General features: G+C 42.2%; 1 protein-coding gene and 1 non-coding gene across 8 annotated transcripts in view; both read left to right on the top strand.

Annotated features, from left to right (window-relative positions):
* Yeats2 (YEATS domain containing 2) overlaps positions 1 to 17,727 on the top strand; it is a 101,634-nt gene that overhangs the window by 45,768 nt on the left and 38,139 nt on the right. For 4 of the 7 annotated variants that reach the window (XM_045148966.1, XM_045148963.1, XM_045148964.1 and 1 more), the window contains 6 exons: positions 1,808 to 1,988; positions 3,295 to 3,534; positions 3,752 to 3,907; positions 6,271 to 6,377; positions 8,447 to 8,554; positions 9,332 to 9,514. In XM_045148966.1, the coding sequence (XP_045004901.1) occupies positions 1,808 to 1,988; positions 3,295 to 3,534; positions 3,752 to 3,907; positions 6,271 to 6,377; positions 8,447 to 8,554; positions 9,332 to 9,514 (975 nt within the window). The remainder of the gene's footprint in view (positions 1 to 1,807; positions 1,989 to 3,294; positions 3,535 to 3,751; positions 3,908 to 6,270; positions 6,378 to 8,446; positions 8,555 to 9,331; positions 9,515 to 17,727) is intronic. The other 3 variants (XM_045148965.1, XM_045148968.1, XM_045148967.1) reach the window with 3 other exon arrangements.
* LOC123461312 lies at positions 7,211 to 7,347 on the top strand. The gene has a single exon (XR_006637601.1). It is a non-coding gene; the product is annotated as a small nucleolar RNA SNORA2/SNORA34 family (small nucleolar RNA).

Here is a 17,727-nt window from a genome sequence, read left to right as displayed (position 1 = left end):
TTTATTTTTTACTTTTTTTTTTTTTTTTTTTTGGTTTTTTTTTTTTTTGGTTTTTCAAGGTAGAGTCTCACTCTGGCTCAGGCTGACCTGGAATTCACTATGTAGTCTCAGGGTGGCCTCGAACTCACGGTGATCCTCCTACCTCTGCCTCCCGAGTGCTGGGATTAAAGGTGTGTGCCACCACGCCCGGCTACTTTTTAATTTTTATTTATTATTTGAGAGAGGGGGAGAGGGGAGGGAGGAAGAGAATGCGCACACCAGGGCTTCCAACCACCGTCATCGAACTCCAGACACATGTGATGTGCCTCCTTGTGCATCTGGCTTATGTGGGTCCTGGGGAGTCAAACCAAGTTCCTTTGACTTTGCAGGCAGGCGCCTTAAGCACTAAGCCATCTCTCCAGCCCCACTCCTTGCTTTTTGTAATTATGATATTACATCTACAGCTAGCTAAATCTTAACACTGTCTAGAGAAATGGCCTCCATTATATCAGAAGATACTCGTTATGTAACAGTTTATATGCTATGCCCTGGTCCAGGTAATGGGAGTACAGAGATCAGTAAAATAGCTTTTACTCTCAAGGAATTGTATTACCATTGGCTTTGAGAGTAAGGATGATAAACCCAAAAGCAAATACAATAATTTAGCTACAAACAAGTGCTATGAAGAAAAGCCTACCTGGTGAACAAGGAAGTTTAATAAGCCAAGGTGGTTGGGAAAAGTCTTTCTGAGAAGGTGACATCTGAGAGCTGCTTATAAGAAAGACAGCCATGGAGGAATGTGTTCTATGTAGAAACAAGCCATGGAAAGACATCTCACTGAGGTATCCAGGTGTTAACCAAAATACTTGCATTTCAGTAAAATCCTTCAGTTCTTGAGATTGAAAGTGCCCTTGAAGTGTGGTCAGAAATCATTGTCACAGCTCTTTTTTAAAATATTTTATTTTTATTTATTTGAAAGATGGAAAGAGGCAGAGAGAGAGAGAATGGGTGTGCCAGGACTTCCAGCCACTGCAAACGAATTCCAGATGCATGTGCCACCTTGTGCATTTGGCTTATGTGGGTACTTTTGATCTAAGGTCCTTTGGCTTTGCAGGCAAGCACCTTAACTGCTATGCCATCTCTCCAGCAATTTTTTTTTTTTTTTTTTTTTTTGGCTTATCAAGGTAGGGTCTTACTAGCACATGCTGACCTGGAACTCACTGTGTAGTCTCAGGGTGGCCTTGGACTCAGGGCAGTCCTCCTACCTCTGCCTCCTGAGTGCTAGGAGTGCCACCATGCCCAGTTCATTATAACTCTTTTTGTTTGTTTTTTTTTAATTATTTGAGACCAACAGAGAGAGAAAGAGGCAGAGAGAAAGAGAGAATGGGCGCACCAGGGCCTCCAGCCGCTGCAAACGAACTCCAGATGCGTGCACCCCCTTGTATAACTGGTTAATGTTGGTCCTGGGGAATTGAGCCTCGAACTGGGGTCCTTAGGCTTCACTGGCAAGTGCTTAACCGCAAAGTCATCTCTCCAGCCCCTTCACAACTCTCTTTTTTTAAATATTTATTTATTTATTTATTTGAGAGTGACAGAGAGAGAGAGAGGGAGAGAGAGAATGAGTGCGCCAGGGCTTCCAGCCACTGCAAACAAACTCCAGGCGCGTGCGCCCCCTCGAACCGGGGTCTTTAGACTTCACAGGCAAGCACTTAACTGCTAAGCCATCTCTCCAGCTCCACCTTTCACAACTCTTAAAGTAACACATTCTGGGACTTGAGCTTCCTATGACATGATGGACTCATAAACCTACTTTTGCCCAATTGTGTAGGTTGTGGATGTTGAACTCCATCGGCATTCGCTTGGAGAAGACTACCTTTGTCCTCAGTCTTCTGAGTCAGACATCTCAGATGCCCCTCCACCTTTGCCTTTGACCACTCCAGCCCCAGTGAAAGCTTCTTCACCAATAAAGCAGTCCCTCGAGCCAGCATCCGATACCTGTGTGGAGAAAGGTAATGCAGCACCTTCCTCTGATGAAGCCATTCTCTGTGGCATGTCCTCTTCATTTACTCAACATACTGGCGTCCTCCTTTCAGCAACGTCAAGTATGTAGAAAATACTGTTGTCATAAGTAGGCATGCTACCGCTAGCCTACAATTCTAGCATAAAATAGCCAAACTTCCTGTTCTTCTTGTAAATATAGTTTATTTTCCATAAGCTTTGCCATTTTATAAAATGGAAAAGTCACTAAAAACATTGGATATTTTTCCTTTGCTGAAGATTTTGGCTCATCTTACTGTGTGAATAAGAGATTGGAATATTAACTAATCTGAAATAAAAAAAATGTTCAACATCAACAACAGTATTTTGCCCTTGGCATTTTTTCATTTAATGAGAATGTAAGTGTCCAAATGCTTATGTAAGTGTTCATATATTTAAACACATGAGATCAGGGCTGGAGAGATGGCTTAGTGGTTAAGGCACTTGCCAGCAAAGGAAGAGAACCCAGGTTTAGGTCCCCAGTACCCATGTAAAGCCAGATAGATGCACAAGAAAACACATGTATCTGGGTTCCTTTGCAGTGGCTAGAGGCCCTGTTGTGCCCATTCTCTCTTTCTCTCTCTCTCTCTCTCTCTCTCTCCCCCACACACACTTTCTCTCTTGCTCAAATACATAAAAAAATATAAACATGAAATCATTCTGAATGGTATGATAACATTTTAGTTTCTGTATGAAAGCTCACTTTATCATTTTCTCTTTATAATCATTTAGTAGATAATCATTAGATTCATTGAATGCTTTCTTTTTAATTTTTCCTGTTTTCTAGTTTTTAATGCATATATTTAAAAAGAACACAATGATCTATATTCTTTTTATATTACAGGCTTATACTTATTATGTCTTTTGGTTTCTTTGTTTTACTTCCCTTGTCACTATGGCCAAATAGCTGACAAAAAGCATCTTAAGGGTCTAAGGGTATATTCTGGCTCGTGTTTGAGGACTGTGGTCCATCATGGCAAAGACAGCATAGCATGGTCACAGCTTGGTCTGTGGTGCCAGTCAAGTGGCAGAGAAATGGGAGTGTGTCTCTACTGAAAATCCAGTCTAATTGGCAATGAAGATTAACCTTAGCATTCCTAAAAGAAATGTTTTACCTAAGTAGAATTGGAAGCAGAATATTTACTTACAACCAAAAAAGCTACGAAGGTGTAATCAGTTTTATTAATTTTGGGTATTAAAATAATATGGAATAATATATGGTAAAGTTTTTTTCATAATGATTGTTTTATAATCATTTGCCTCTTACATTTCAAACAGGATTCCCAACCAACACTGAAGCTGAGAGAAACACCACATTATATTCCTTACCGTCTTCATTGGAAAGAACCCCTACTAAAGCGACGACAGCCCAGAGAGTTACTTTTTGTTCACATGGCAATTCTGCTTTCCAGCCAATAGCATCAAGCTGCAAAATTGTGCCACAAAGTCAGGTGCCTAACCCCGAGTCTCCTGGGAAATCCTTCCAGCCCATCACTATGAGCTGCAAGATTGTCTCAGGTATACTGAAGATGGGTTGGGACATGCTGGATAGAAAGTTGACTGGATGTTAGAATTGTTTTGGTTGTTTTGAGTCTCTAACCATAGTAGAAAATTTCACTAAGATTGGATTGTCCCTTGTCTTGTCACAGTTCATGTTTTTGTTAAATGAACTATTAATAGCTTTGGCATCTTGAGATAGATTTTACATATACATTGTTTCTCTTAATTAATAAAGGTTCCCCAATATCAACTCCAAGTCCATCACCACTGCCTCGCACCCCAACTTCCACCCCAGTCCATGTGAAGCAAGGCCCTACCAGCTCTGTGATGAGCAGTCCTTACGTTATTGTGGACAAGCCTGGGCAGATTAGAGCCTCTACTCCAAGTACAGGTATGTATTTGATAAGGCAGACTTCGGACTGGGAAGGTGGTTCCTGCAGTGAAGCACTTGCCACACAAGTGGGAGGAGTTGAGCATAACATCAATACTATTTCTCTGAGGAAGAGTCACTCTTTATAAATGGTACAGTTTTAGAAATTAGAGGCCATAATTAGTTTTCTTTAAAAAAAAACATTTGGGGCTAGAGAGATGGCCTAATGGTTAAGGCACTTGCCTGTGAAGCCTAAAGACCCAGGTTCAAACTCCCTTGAACACAGATAAAGCCAGATGCACAAAGTGGCACATGCATCTGGAGTTAGTTTGCAGTGGCTAGAGGCCCTGGTGTGCCCCATTCTCTTGTCTCTTTCTCTCTCTCTCTCTCTCTCATAAATAAACAAAACTAAAAACAAAATATTTTAAAAATTGAATTCAGGGCTGGAGAGATGGCTTAGTGGTTAAGGCGTTTGCCTGCAAAGCCAAAGCACCCCAGTTTGACTCTCCAGGACCCACATAAGCCAGATGCACAAGGGGGCGCATGCATCTGGAGTTCCTCTCTTCCTCTCTCAAATAAATAAAAATTTTTTTTTTTTAAATTGATTTCAAAGCTGGTCATGGTGGTCTAGCACTCAGGAGACAGAGGTAAGAGGACCATCATGAGTTTGAGGCCACCCTGAGAATACATAATGAACTCCAGGTCAGCCTGAGCTAGAGTGAGACCCTACCTCAAAAATCCCCCCGTCCAAAAGAAAACTTACAGAAATGAAATTCTTTTTTTTAATCTCATCTGTTTGGTTTATTTTTATTTATTTATTTGAGAGCAATAGAGGCAGAGAGGGGGTGGGTTAGAGAGAGATAATGGGTGTACCAGGGCCTCCAGCCACTGCAGATGAACTCCAGATGCATGCGCCCCCTTGTGCATCTGTCTAATGTGGGTCCTGGGAAAACAAGTCTTGAACCGGGGTCCTTAGGCTTCACAGGCAAGTGCTTAGCTGCTAAGCTATCTCTCCAGCCCAGAAATGAATTTTTTTTTAAAAAGTAGTTGTTCTTTTCAAAAATTTGTTTATATATTCATTTGTTTATCTACTTGAGACAAAGAGAAAGATGCAGATAGTGAGTATGGATGAGATGGCTCAATGGTTAAGGTGCTTGCATGCAAAGCCTAACGACCTGGGTTCAATTCCCGAGTACCCACGTAAACCAGTTGCACCAAATGGTGCATGCATCTGGAATTTGTTTGTAGTGTCTAGTGGCCTGGTACATACGTTAATATAATAGTGGCCTGGTACATACGTTCTCTTTCTCTTTCTGTGATTGCAAATCAATAGATAAAATATTTTTAAAAATTGATTATAATCTACTCCCATTACCTTCTTGTCCCTCCTCCTCATTCCCCTCCTAATGAACCATTTCTTCCCAGCTAGTCTCCACTTCTGCCTTATGTCTTCTTGTTCCCCTCATTGGATGTATGTGATCCACCGACTTTCCCTGTAGTTGCACCATCAAGGAGTAAATCCAGTTCCTTTTCATATATTAGCCTTTTAGTTATTTGAGTTACAACATAGTGACTTAAAATGTTTTAGTTTTTGTTTTCTCACATTGTTTCATTAACATTTGCTTATTTCCTTCATTTAACTTATATTTAAGTTTATTCTTCTATAGTGTAATTTTGGGCTGGAGAGATGGCTTAATGGTCAAGGTACTTGCCTGCCTGCAAAGCCAAAGGACCCAGGTTTGATTCCCCAGGGCCCATGTAAGCCAGATGTACAAGGTGGCACATGCATCTGGAGTTTGTTTGTGGTGGCTAAAGGCCCATTCTCTCTGTGTATCTGCCTCTTTCTCTCTCAAATAAATAAATTCTAAAAAATTTAAAGTTTAACTTTCCTCAATTTAGAAAAGTATAGAAAGGAGAAATAAAATAAAGTGATTACAAGGTATGGGGCTGGTTCCTCCAAATCTCACTCTACTCTCTAAATGTCTTGGGTTTTATACACTAATATATATTGGGCTTTTTTCCAAGTGTTTTTTTTTTTTTTTCCCCCACTGTGTAGTCCCAGGCTGGCTTTGAACTCACAGCTTGACCCTTCTACCTCTGCCTCCTGTGTGCTGAGATTAAAAGCATGCACCACTATTTCTGGTGCTCCCTTTTTTTTTTTTTTTTTTCCTGGCTCTTCCTACCTTCTTTCGCCTTTTCAGTTTGGGCATGAGATAAGCTTTATAGGGATGACTCTTTGATGCTCAAAATGTCAAGGTTGTGAGCTTTCAAACCTTAGAAATGAAAAACAAGTAGTTAGGAGGGGAGAGTCAAAATGAAAATAGTTTAAAATTATCTTTGGTAAGCCTGGTTTTGTTGATAGGTAATTTTTAAATCTGTCTTAGCAGGAAGTCCTACAAACAAATTCCCTGTGGCCTCTCAAGTCTCCCAAGGAACAGGTTCTCCCATTCCTAAAATTCATGGAAGTAGTTTTGTAACGTCTACTGTCAAGGTAAGCTCTTAACAGCATTATTACCATTAACTAGTTTCTGAAGACAAGTAAGTGTGGGCTCTGCAAGAATGCCAGCAATGATGCAGAGTTAGTAAGGTAGATGCTGTGCTGAAAAGTCTCGTGAAAATTCACTGTAGACACCACTATCTCTCCTTGGTTATTTTCCTAGTGTAGAAAGCTGCTACACAATACTTCTGTCAGGTCAGCCTAGCGTGAGGAGGAGGTGGCTTGCTTATTGATAAGTTCATTCATTCTCTTCCCAAAGCAGTGTGTGTGTGTGTGAGAGAGAGATCACTGTTTAGTACTGCCTTAAACTTGGAATTTCTTGCCTGAGTTTCCTACAAATGTAGATTACAGTTCTGTGCTACCCCGTGCTAAGTTCATTATATCTCCCCTCTTCTTCCTTTCTCTCTTTTCTTTTTTTTTTTTTTTCATTTTGAAAAAAATTATGACTAAATATCTTGCAGCTACTTATTTGAATCATTTATTTAGTATCTGGATATAGCCCCTATCTTTTACTATCTGGCAGGGGACTAGATATGTAAGTCACTAAAGTCAACCAAATATCGGTGCTGAGGATATCGCTCAGTAGGTAGTATGCTTGCCTAACATTCACAAAGCCCAATTCACCTCAGAACTGTATAAAACTAGACCTTTTGGCACATGCCTGTAATCCCAAGGTGGCAGAAGATTAGAGGTTCAAAGTCATCATCTGCTACATATCAAGTTCTATGCCAGACTGGGGTAAATGTGACTCCCCCCCTCAAAAAAAATAAAACGGATCAAGGAGACAGTAGAGGATATGGGAGGGAATGTATGAAAATATTCTTAGGTTGGCCCTGAATCAAGGCCAGCAGTTTGCTGAAGCTGCTGGTTTCAAACTGGAGCCTAAAGAAATGTCTTTCTATGGTCTGTTGGCCATTTCAGAAAGTTTGAAATGTAATGGTCGATTCATTAGAAAGAAACATCGGGGGTGGGAAAAAAGAAAAAAAAAATGTTCTTAGGTAACATAGTACCATTTACAATGAATACAATGAAAAAAAAATGGTGAGAAGATTGGGCTGGAGAGATGGCTTAATGCAAAGCCTCATGGTCGGCATTCAGTTCCTCAGCCACTCATGTACAAAGTGGTACAAGTGTAGTGTTTGCAGCAGCAAGAGACCCTTGTGCCCAAACCCCTGCATATAATTATTGTATATATCTATATCTATCTATATAGATAGATATAGATTGAGTGATTTTTTTTGTTTTGTTTTGTTTTTGTTTTTTGGTTTTATTAGGTAGGATCTCACTCTAGCTCAGGCTGACTTGGAATTCACTATGTAGTCTCAGGGTGGCCTTGAACTCATGGCAATCCTCCTACCTCTGCCTCCTGAGTGCTGGGATTAAAGGCATGAGCCACCATGCCCAGCTTTTATTTGTTTATTTGTAAGCAGAGAGAGAGAAAGAAATACAGAGAAGTGAGACAGAGAATGGGGACGCCAGGGCCTCTAGCCAATGCAAACGAACTCCCGAAGCATGCATCACTTTGCGCATCTGGTTTGCGTGAGTACTGGGAAATTGAACCGCAGTCCTTAGGCTTTGTAGGCAAGTGCCTTAACTGCTAAGCCATCTCTTCCAGCCCCAAATAATGAATTTTTTATCAAATGTTCCAGGTTTAGGATAGGAGTCTTCCTAGCACACAGTAGGGATACAGGTTAATGAGCTTTTCCTGCATTATAACTTTTCTTTGCATTCAGTTCTTCTGTTTCTGGGTGTTTTGGTTTTTGAGTCAGGGTCTTGGCTGACCTTGAAGTGGCACTCTTCCTGTCTCAGCCTCCCCCAAGTGCAGGGATTACAGACACAACTGAGATTACATTTTTTCACATTGCCATTTGTTTTCAAAAACAAGATTAAAATGAAGGTATAGAACCTGGAAAACCCCTAAGAGTTTTGGGCTTCTTTTATTTTGTCTTTTGGTTATTTATGTCACTAGAGGATGTCAGAAGTTTGCACTAATTATAAATGACTAGAATATCTGAAATTGCCCGTTTTATCCTGGTTGTACAACATGTACTTTACACACACAGCAGGAGGAGTCTTTGTTTGCATCTATGCCACCTCTTTGCCCAATTGGAAGTCACCCTAAGGTTCAGAGCCCTAAGGCTATAACTGGAGGACTTGGAGCTTTCACAAAAGTGAGTATGTATTAGGGAATTGGCCCTCAAGTCTGTGGGATCTTTTTACATAATTCTATTTGTAACAGGCCTTAGTTCTGAGACTACTTCCACTTGTTAATTGATGTCCACTTCTTTAGAGTCCAGCAAGATAGAGAATTCAGAGACCACAGCTATATGTTGTTTGTCTCTATTGGCACTGTGCCATCACCTCTGTAACAAGTGACAGAATCACAGGGTCAGTTTCAGGTCTTAGTTTTGGTCCTTTTAACAATAGCTGTTACAGGGCTGGAGAGAGCTCAGCAGTTAAGAGAACTTCCTTTGCAAGCAGAAGGGCTTGAGGAGCACCAAGAGACCACTTAAGTTCAATACCAGGACCCACATAAATAACTGAATATGGCCACATGCATGTCTAAGTCCAGTCCTGTAGGGGAGCAGAGACCCAAGAGTCAATAGAGCTCTCAGGGGGGAAAAAAAGGCAAGCTCCATGATCACTAAGAGACTCCAGCTCAAGTAAGAATGGGCAGAAGAGCAACAGAGTGGGACACCCAAGGTTCTGCTCCTGCCACCACAGGCTAGTGCATGGGGCACTGCATACACCACACACACATGCACATGTGCAACTTAAAAGAAATCGTAGCTGTTATAGACTATATAATAGCTACATTTTTCCCTTCTCGTTGAGTCATTTTGTATATAACAAGCTTCATTAATTAATTCATCTCTGACAACAGAAAAGATTCACACACCAGTAGTAGGTCCAGGATACTGACTCAAGGTTGTTTTGTTTGTTGCAAGGTGATCATCAAACAAGAACCCGGGGAAGCCCTTCACGTGCCCACAACAGCCACTACCAGCCAGTCACCACTCCCTCAGTATGTGACCGTGAAAGGAGGTCACATGATAGCTGTGTCCCCGCAAAAACAAGTCATAAGTGCTGGAGAAGGGACTGTCCAATCACCAAAGATTCAGCCCTCCAAGGTTTGTATAGGGTTGGATGGGGAGGGTCCAGGTGTGAATGAAGATTATTTGTCTAGTCAAGGGACGCCCAGCGTGGATGATTCTGTGCGAGCCTGCGGATAACATCTCAGTTAGAAAGGCCCTGTCTTTTGGCATATGATGTTAAATGCACATGTTGCCTATTGCTTCTGACAAGAGTGTGACGTGTTATAGAGGGCCTAGGAGTAGTCAAATAGGGAGGGGACACAACTGTCTGCACAGTGAAAGGAACAGACTTCATGGACGCAGCTTTGTACCCATTCAGATCTTGGTGCGGGGGGGGGGGGGGACATTCACTTGCTTGTTTCCAGTAGGAGAGCACCATGCCTGACTGTTTAATTATGATAGGCTCTGCAGTTCCTTTTCCTTATAATTTGGAATTAGTATATTGGGAAAGCTGTAAAGTTAAAAGATGGCTTTGTTTGAGCTGGAGAGATGGCTTAGTGGTTAAACATTTGCCTATGAAGCCTAAGGATCCTGGTTTGAGCCTTGATTCCCCAGGACCCATGTTAGCCAGATGCGCAGGGTGGCGCATGTGTTCATTTGCAGTGGCTGGAGGCCCTGGCACGCCCATATTCTCCCTCTCTCTCTCTCTCTCTCTCTCCCTCTCTCTCTCTCTCTCTCTCTCTCTCAATCTGCCTCTGTCACTCTCAAATAAGTAAATAAAAATAAACAAAATAATTTTTAAAAAAACACATAGCTTTGCTAGATAGAGAACTCTTGGTCAGCAGTTACTTATTTGCAGTGCATGAAATCTATCATTCTGTGTTTTCCTAGCTTTAGCAATGATGACAAACTAATGTTACTGTGATGTTTCTGCCTTTGTGTATGAATTGACATATTTCCTTTAGAGCTTTTTGGAAAAAAATTAGCATATATTAATTAAACCATTTGAGTTTCATTATGGCATTTTCATAGCTGTATATAATGTGCTTTATTTATTCCTCCTGTAACCCCCCCTTATCCCTGTCCCATTCCTTTGATGCACTTCCTCTTTCCAGACAGTCCCTGTCCTCTTTTCCTTTTTGGTGATCCAGTGAGTTTTAGGTGTGATTATAGGAGCCTATGTGTGGGGTTATTTGTAGCAGTGTAGGCACCTTGCCAGTGGCTATACCACTAAAGAAAATGGTGGACTAGAGAGAGAGCTCAGTGATTAATGGCACTTGCTCGGAAGTGTCTCCCCTCCTCATGCAGTCCTTCACTGCCTGTGCATCTTCCAGGAGGTGTGGAGCCTGGTTAGTTCCTCCTGTCTCCATGACGCCAAACACTGACAGACCCACTGTTTAAAAATAACATTTGAAGTTATTTCTGAGCAGAGAGAGAGCATGAGAATGAATAGGTGTGCCAGGACCTCTTACCACTGCAAACGAACTCCAGACACATGTGCCACTTTGTGCATCTGGGTTTACATGGGTGCTAGGGAATTGAACCTGGCCTAGCAGGCTTTACAAGCAAGTCCCTTTATCCACTGAGCCATCACTGTGGTAATCATCAAGCAGCTGTGAGTTCATGAGTACAGCAGCCATGTGATGTCCAGAAGAAAGTCCTGTTAGCACTGCACCCTGCTCTCTGTCTCTCACATTCATTCTGCCCCTTTCCTGTGATGTTCCCTTTGCCTTGCTTGGAGGAGGTGAAATTTAGGGCTCACTTTTCAATTGTCAGTTCTACTTAGCACTTTGGCCATGCATGAGTCTTTGCACGTAACACTGAAAATGCAAAAAGAAGTCTCAAAAAAAAAAAAAAAAAAAGACTCCAAAGTTGATATAAGACTAGTCTTTAGGCATTCTTGCAGTCAGGTTTGCATTGCTGGAAGAAATAACCCAACCAAGAGAGCAGTATTTTGGGGGTTGGGAGGGGGAGAAAAGGGGTTTATTTTGGTTTATATTATAGACTCTAGGGGAAGCTCCATGATGACAGGGGGAAATTATGGCATGCGCAGAGGGTGGACATCACCCCCTGGCCAACATCAGGTGGACAATAGCAACAGGAGAGTGTGCCAAACACTGACAAGGGAACACTGGCTATAACACCCATAAACCCACCTCCAACAATGCACTGCCTCCAAGAAGCTTAATTCCTAAATCTCCATCAGCTGGGAACCTAGCATTCAGAACACGTAAGCTTATGGGGAACACCTGAATCAAACCACCAAGGCATGAACAAAAATATTTAGAAACCGGGCGTGGTAGCACACACCTTTAATCCCAGCACTCGGGAGGTGGAGGTAGGAGGATTGCCATGAGTTCAAGGCCATCCTGAGACTCCATAGTGAATTCCAGGTCAGCCTGGGCTAGAAGGAGACCCTACCTCAAAAAAAAAAAAAATATATATATATGTATGTATGTGTGTGTGTGTGTATATATATATATATATATACATATATATATATATATATATATATTTAGAAAGTAACCTTTACAGCTCCACCCCCCCCCATCCCCGTTCCCTTGGAGGTAGGGTCTCCTTCTAGCCCAGGCTTTCCTCACAGCTGTCCTCCTACCTCAGCTTCCCAAGTGCTAGGATTAAAGGTATGCAGCACCATTCCCAGCCATTACAAAATTTTAACATTGCTTCTTTGCTGGTTTTACTTACATATATACAATATCAACCTATTAAGTACCCTCCTCCCTTCCTTTCTCTTCCCTTTATGTCTCCTTTTTAACTTATTGGCCTCTGCTACTAAATATTTTCATTCTCATTCTTTGCTGGTTTTAGTTGATGGTTTTAGGCAGGCTCTCATAATCCAGGTTGACCTGGAACTAACTAGCCCAGGCTGGCTTTGAACTCACCATGAGCTTCTTTCTAATTGCAAGTGCTGGGATTAAAGGCATGAGTCAGCATGCCTAGTTACTTTGTTGGGGAGGGTTGGTTTCTCAAGGTAGGGTCTCACTCTAGCCCAGGCTGACCTGGAGTTCACTATGTTCAGGGTGGCCTTGAACTCATGATGGTCCTACCTCTGCCTTCTGAATGCTGAGATTAAAAGCATGTGCCACCACACCTGGCTTTTTTTTCTTTTTAAATATTTATTTGCACATAGAGAAGAGAGAAATAGAGAGAGAGAATGGGCACACCAGGGCCTCCAGCCACTGTAAATGGTTTCCAGATATATGTGCCACTTTTTGCATCTGTCTTTAATTGGGTTCTGGTGAACTGAACTAAGGTCATTAGACATTGCAGGCAAGTATCTTTACCATTGAGTCATCTCTCCAGCCCTGCTTTATATTTTTAACATTATGACAATGGTATGCTTGGAGAGGTTCTTCTCTGATCACATCTCACTAGTTGTGGCTGGCCTGGAGAACACTACGTAGACCAAGCTGTCCTCAACTTGTGGCTATCCTCCTGGCTCTGCATTCCACGTGCTGGGATTACATACGTGTGCCACGTCTCCTACCTGTTCTTCACTGCCATTCTCAAATTATGGGCTAAGATCAACACTTCATCTGTGCTGCCATATTTAGGCTTCTTGCCTGCAGGAAGGGCTGCTTTGGTCCCCTCTGCTGACATACCTGTAGAGGGCTGGGATGATAGTCATTACCCATAAGAATTGCCTCAGCTAAGAACCAGGGACTCTGCTGCTGTAAGAGAAGGAAACAAGCTGGGCCTGGTGGTATATCCCTGCAATCCTCCACTCAGGGGCTGAGGCAGGAGAATGAGGAATTCAAGGTCAGTGTGTGCTCCACAGTAAGACTCTGGCATCCAAAAAAGAAGATGGAGTAAGTACTGCAGTTTAAACAAGAGTTGCTGATGCATCCCCCCTCACCTCATTTTTTATTTGTTTGTTTTTTAGTTTTTTCGAGGTAGGGTTTCATTCTAACTCAGGCTGACCTAGAATTCACTCTATAGTCTCAAGGTGGCCTTGAACTCATGGCAATCCTTCTACCTCTGTCTCCCAAGTGCTGGGATTAAAGGTATGCACCACCACACCTGGGCACCCCACTTTTTATACATTAAGAACTTAATGAATGCAAGCCAGGTGTGGTGGTGTACACGTTTAATCCCTGCACGAGGGAGGCAGAGGTAGGATTGCTGTGAGCTTGAGGCCACCCTGAGACTACATAATGAATTGAAGGTCAGCCTGGGCTAGAGTGAGACCTTACCTCAAAAGAACAACAACAAAAAAGTTAATGCACCACAGTTCTTAATTAGTAAGTGGAGTTTTATATCTTACATTTTATATCTATAGCCACAGAATGACCTCACCCACTTATGTGGTCACAGAAATTCCATGTTTCATGCAGAATAAGACTGTCATTTGGACAAAATGAAGTCATGCGAACCAATCCAGGAGAACTAAAATTTAGTGTCTCCATTCTAGATTAACTAGCTTTAAAATATATACATATGTTTGCAAGTAGGGAGAGCGATGGTGGGCGGGGAAGGGGGAGAGAATGTGTATGCCAGGATCTTCAGCTGCTTCAACCAAACTCCAGATCTATGTGCTACTGCATCTGCGTTTACATGGGTACTGGGGAATCAACCGGTCATTAGGCTTTGTAGGCAAATACCTTAACTACGAAGTCATCTCTCCAGTCCTAACTTGCTTTTTGTGTTCTTTTGCTTCTTCTTCCCTTCTTTCTTTCTTTTTAATTTTTTTTTTTTAATTTATTTGAGAGAGTGAGACAATGGGAGTGCTAGGGCCTGTAGCCACTGCAAATGAACTCCAGATACATGTGTCACCATGTGCATCTGGTTTATGTGGGTACTGGGGAATTGAACCTGAGTCCTTAGGCTTTGCAGTCAAGCACCTTAACCTCTAAGCCATCCCTCAAGCCCATCCTTCCCTTCTTTCTTAAACACATATAAAATACAGTACAGCTGACAAGACAGCTCAGCAGGTCAAAGCACTTTCTGCAAGCTAGAGACTGCCTGAGTTCGATGCTTCTGGGCCCATATAAGCATCTGGGAATGGCCATGCAGGTCTGTAAAGGCAGTAGTATGGGAAAGTGGATACCAGAGACTCACTGGGGCTCACAAGACTGCAGTTCTGCCTTCAAAGATAGACACTATCTCAAGGAATTTTGCAGGTGAGCAATAAGGAAGGACACTGACATTCTCTGACCTCTTGCGAATGCATATGCACATGCATACACCATAATGCTGCACATGCAAAACTTAGCATAGGATAATGAATAGACTTTTGTGCCCACTATCCAGTTTCAATGGTTATCAGCATTTTACTAATTAAAAACATTTTTTTTCTTGTATTTTATTTTCAAGAGATAGAGGGGCAGATAGGCAGGCAGGGGTGGGGGGAACGCCAGGACCTCGAGCCTCTGCAAATGATCTCCAGATGCGTATGCCACCATTTTTGTTTTGGTTTGGTTTGGTTTGGTTTGGTTTTTCGAGGTAGGGTTTCACTCTAGCTCAGGCTGACCTGAAATTAACTATGTAGTTTCAGGGTGGCCTCGAACTAATGGCGATCCTCCTACCTCTGCCTCCCAAGTGCTGGGATTAAAAAGGCATGCGCCACCATGCCCGTTTTTTTTGTTTTTTGAGGTAGGCTCTCACTCTAGCCCAGGCTGACCTGGAATTCACTATGTAGTATCAGGGTGTCCTTGAACTCATGGCATTCCTCCTACCTCTGCCTCCACATGCTGGAATTAAAGGTGTGCACTACCACGCCTGGCTTCTTGTTTATTTCTGGCCTATTTCAAAGCAGATTGCAGGTGTGCAGTTGCTACCAAGATTAATTTGTTTGACTGAGTTTAGGTTTTAAAAGCAGTATCTTCTGTCTCATCCTGATGCTGAAGACAGAACTCGTGTGTTTTTTGGCATCTCTCATCTCCATGTTGCTCCCAGAAATACCATTTTCAGTTCACAGAAACAAGAGTTTATGTTAGCAGCAACTGTGCAGGCTTGGCATTTTATAACCTTATTTGTGTAGTTTGTGTGCCGGCACCCCTTTTCACCCTAAACACACACCCAGTGCTTACACCGCTTCTTGCATCCAGTTCACATGCGTGCCTTAGGAATTGAAGCCTGGCCTGCAGGTCTTGCAAGCTGTCACTTTTAACCACTGAACCATCTTCCCAGGCCTACTTTTTTAAATGATTTTGTTAGGTAAATTGTCCATACTTCAGCTAATAGTAAAGCTCAAGGAGATTAATAATTTTCCCAGCCACCAGTTTAGAAATGAACAGGAACATAGGTCTGTCTGCTTATAGAAACCTATACTCTCTGTTCCTCTGTACTTTGTAAGAGTTTATTAGGGGCTGGGGAGGTAGCTCAGTTGGTAAAGTGCTTTCCTTCAAGCTTGAAGACCTGATCTACAATACTTACATAAAAGGTTATGCATGGTAGCACACGCTTTTTTTTTGTAATATTTATTTGCAAGCAGAGAAAGAGAATGGGTGTGCCAACGCCTCCAGCTGCTGCAAACAAACTCCCAATTTATGAGCTACTGTGCATCTGTCTTTATATGGGCACTAGGGATTCTAACCCAGGTCTTTAGGCTTTGCAGGCTAGTGCCTTAACTGCTGTGCCATCTCTCCAGCACCCGAATTCAAATCTTTATGCTTGCAAAGGAAGCACTTTACCAGCTGAGCTATTTGCCAGTCATGCACCTTTTTATGTGTGTGTGTGTTTGTGTGTGTGTGTGTGTGTGTGTAGAATGTGTGTTTATGGCATATGTACACAAGTATGCAGACATGTGTGCTCATGCAGAGGCCAGAGGAGAGCATCAGGTATCCTATCACTCTTCTCTCTTCTGCCATATTCCTTGAGACAGTGTCTTTCACTAAGCCTGGAGCTCACTGATTGGCCATTGAGCCCTCACAAGCCTCCTGTCTGCACCCCTCTCACTGTTGGGGTTACAGCCATGTGTGGCTTTTATGTACGTGTAGTGACTGAGCCAGAGTTCTATGCTTCCACTGAGCCTCCTTTGTAGTCCTTCACTTCTTCCTTTTTTTGGTGGGGGTGGGGGCGGGCGGGGGTTCAAGGTAGGGTCTCACTCTAGCCCAGGCTGACCTGGAATTCACTATGCAGTCTCAGGGTGGCCTCAAACTCAACGGCAGTCCTCCTATCTCTGCCTCCTGAGTGCTGGGGTTAAAAGCATGCACCACCATGCCTGGCTTCACTTCTTCCTTTTGACAACCATTTGTCTTCAAGGAAAGATGAGGGGAGATACAGAAAAAGAACTTCCAAGAATCAAGTGGAAGAGTATCATGTGGCATATTATATAAGTGGCATGATTTGTTAGGTCTTATAGTTGAGAAATGATCATTTTACATATGCATAATGTAGAGGTTATCAAGAAGGAACGTTTAAAAGTAGTAGAGTTTGAGTTCATACATGAGGATGTTTATTGTACAGATTTTTTTTTAAAATATTTTATTTATTTATTTGAGAGCGACAGAGACAGAGAGAAAGCTAGATAGAGGGAGAGAGAGAGAGAGAGAGAATGGGCGCGCCAGGGCTTCCAGCCTCTGCAAACGAACTCCAGATGTGTGCGCCCCCTTGTGCATCTGGCTAACGTGGGACCTGGGGAACCGAGCCTCGAACTGGGGTCCTTAGGCTTCACAGGCGAGCGCTTAACCGCTAAGCCATCTCTCCAGCCCTGTACAGATTTTTAAAAAATTTTTATTAGCATTTTCCATGATTATAAAGAAATATCCCATGTTAATTCCCCCCCCCACACTTTCCCCTTTGAAATTCCATTCTCCATCATATTACCTCTCCATTACAATCATTGTACTTACATATATACAATATCAACCTATTAAGTACCTTCCTCCCTTCCTTTCTCTTCCCTTTTGTACAGATTTTTAAGTTTTTTTTTTACTTTAATCTTTATATTATATTTATTTATTTGAGAGACATAGAGGCAGAGAGAGAGAGAGAAATGGGCATGCCAGGGTCTGTAGCCACTGCAGATGAATTCCAGACATATGTGCCAACTTGAGCATCTGGTTTATGTGGGTCCAGGGGAATTGAACCTGGGTCCTTAGGCTTCAAAGGCAAGTACTTTAATTGCTAAGCCATCTCTCTAGCCCTTATTGTATAGTTTTGATAACATCAAGCTTATAATTACTTAAATATCCAGTAATAGTGGAATGGTTCCATAGATTGTGATATTCTGTTCTGATTATCTGATAAGTTTAAAAGGTTTCTGAAATGTAACACTGAAAAATGCTTACATTTGATAGTAAATGTTATAAAACCATATATATATATATACAATGCTGTGTTTCAAA

Source organism: Jaculus jaculus, chromosome 5 (genome assembly GCF_020740685.1).
Source record: "Jaculus jaculus isolate mJacJac1 chromosome 5, mJacJac1.mat.Y.cur, whole genome shotgun sequence".
Taxonomy (NCBI): Eukaryota; Metazoa; Chordata; class Mammalia; order Rodentia; family Dipodidae; genus Jaculus; species Jaculus jaculus.
Note: the sequence above shows the minus strand (reverse complement) of the source record. Positions and strands in the feature narration are given on the sequence as shown.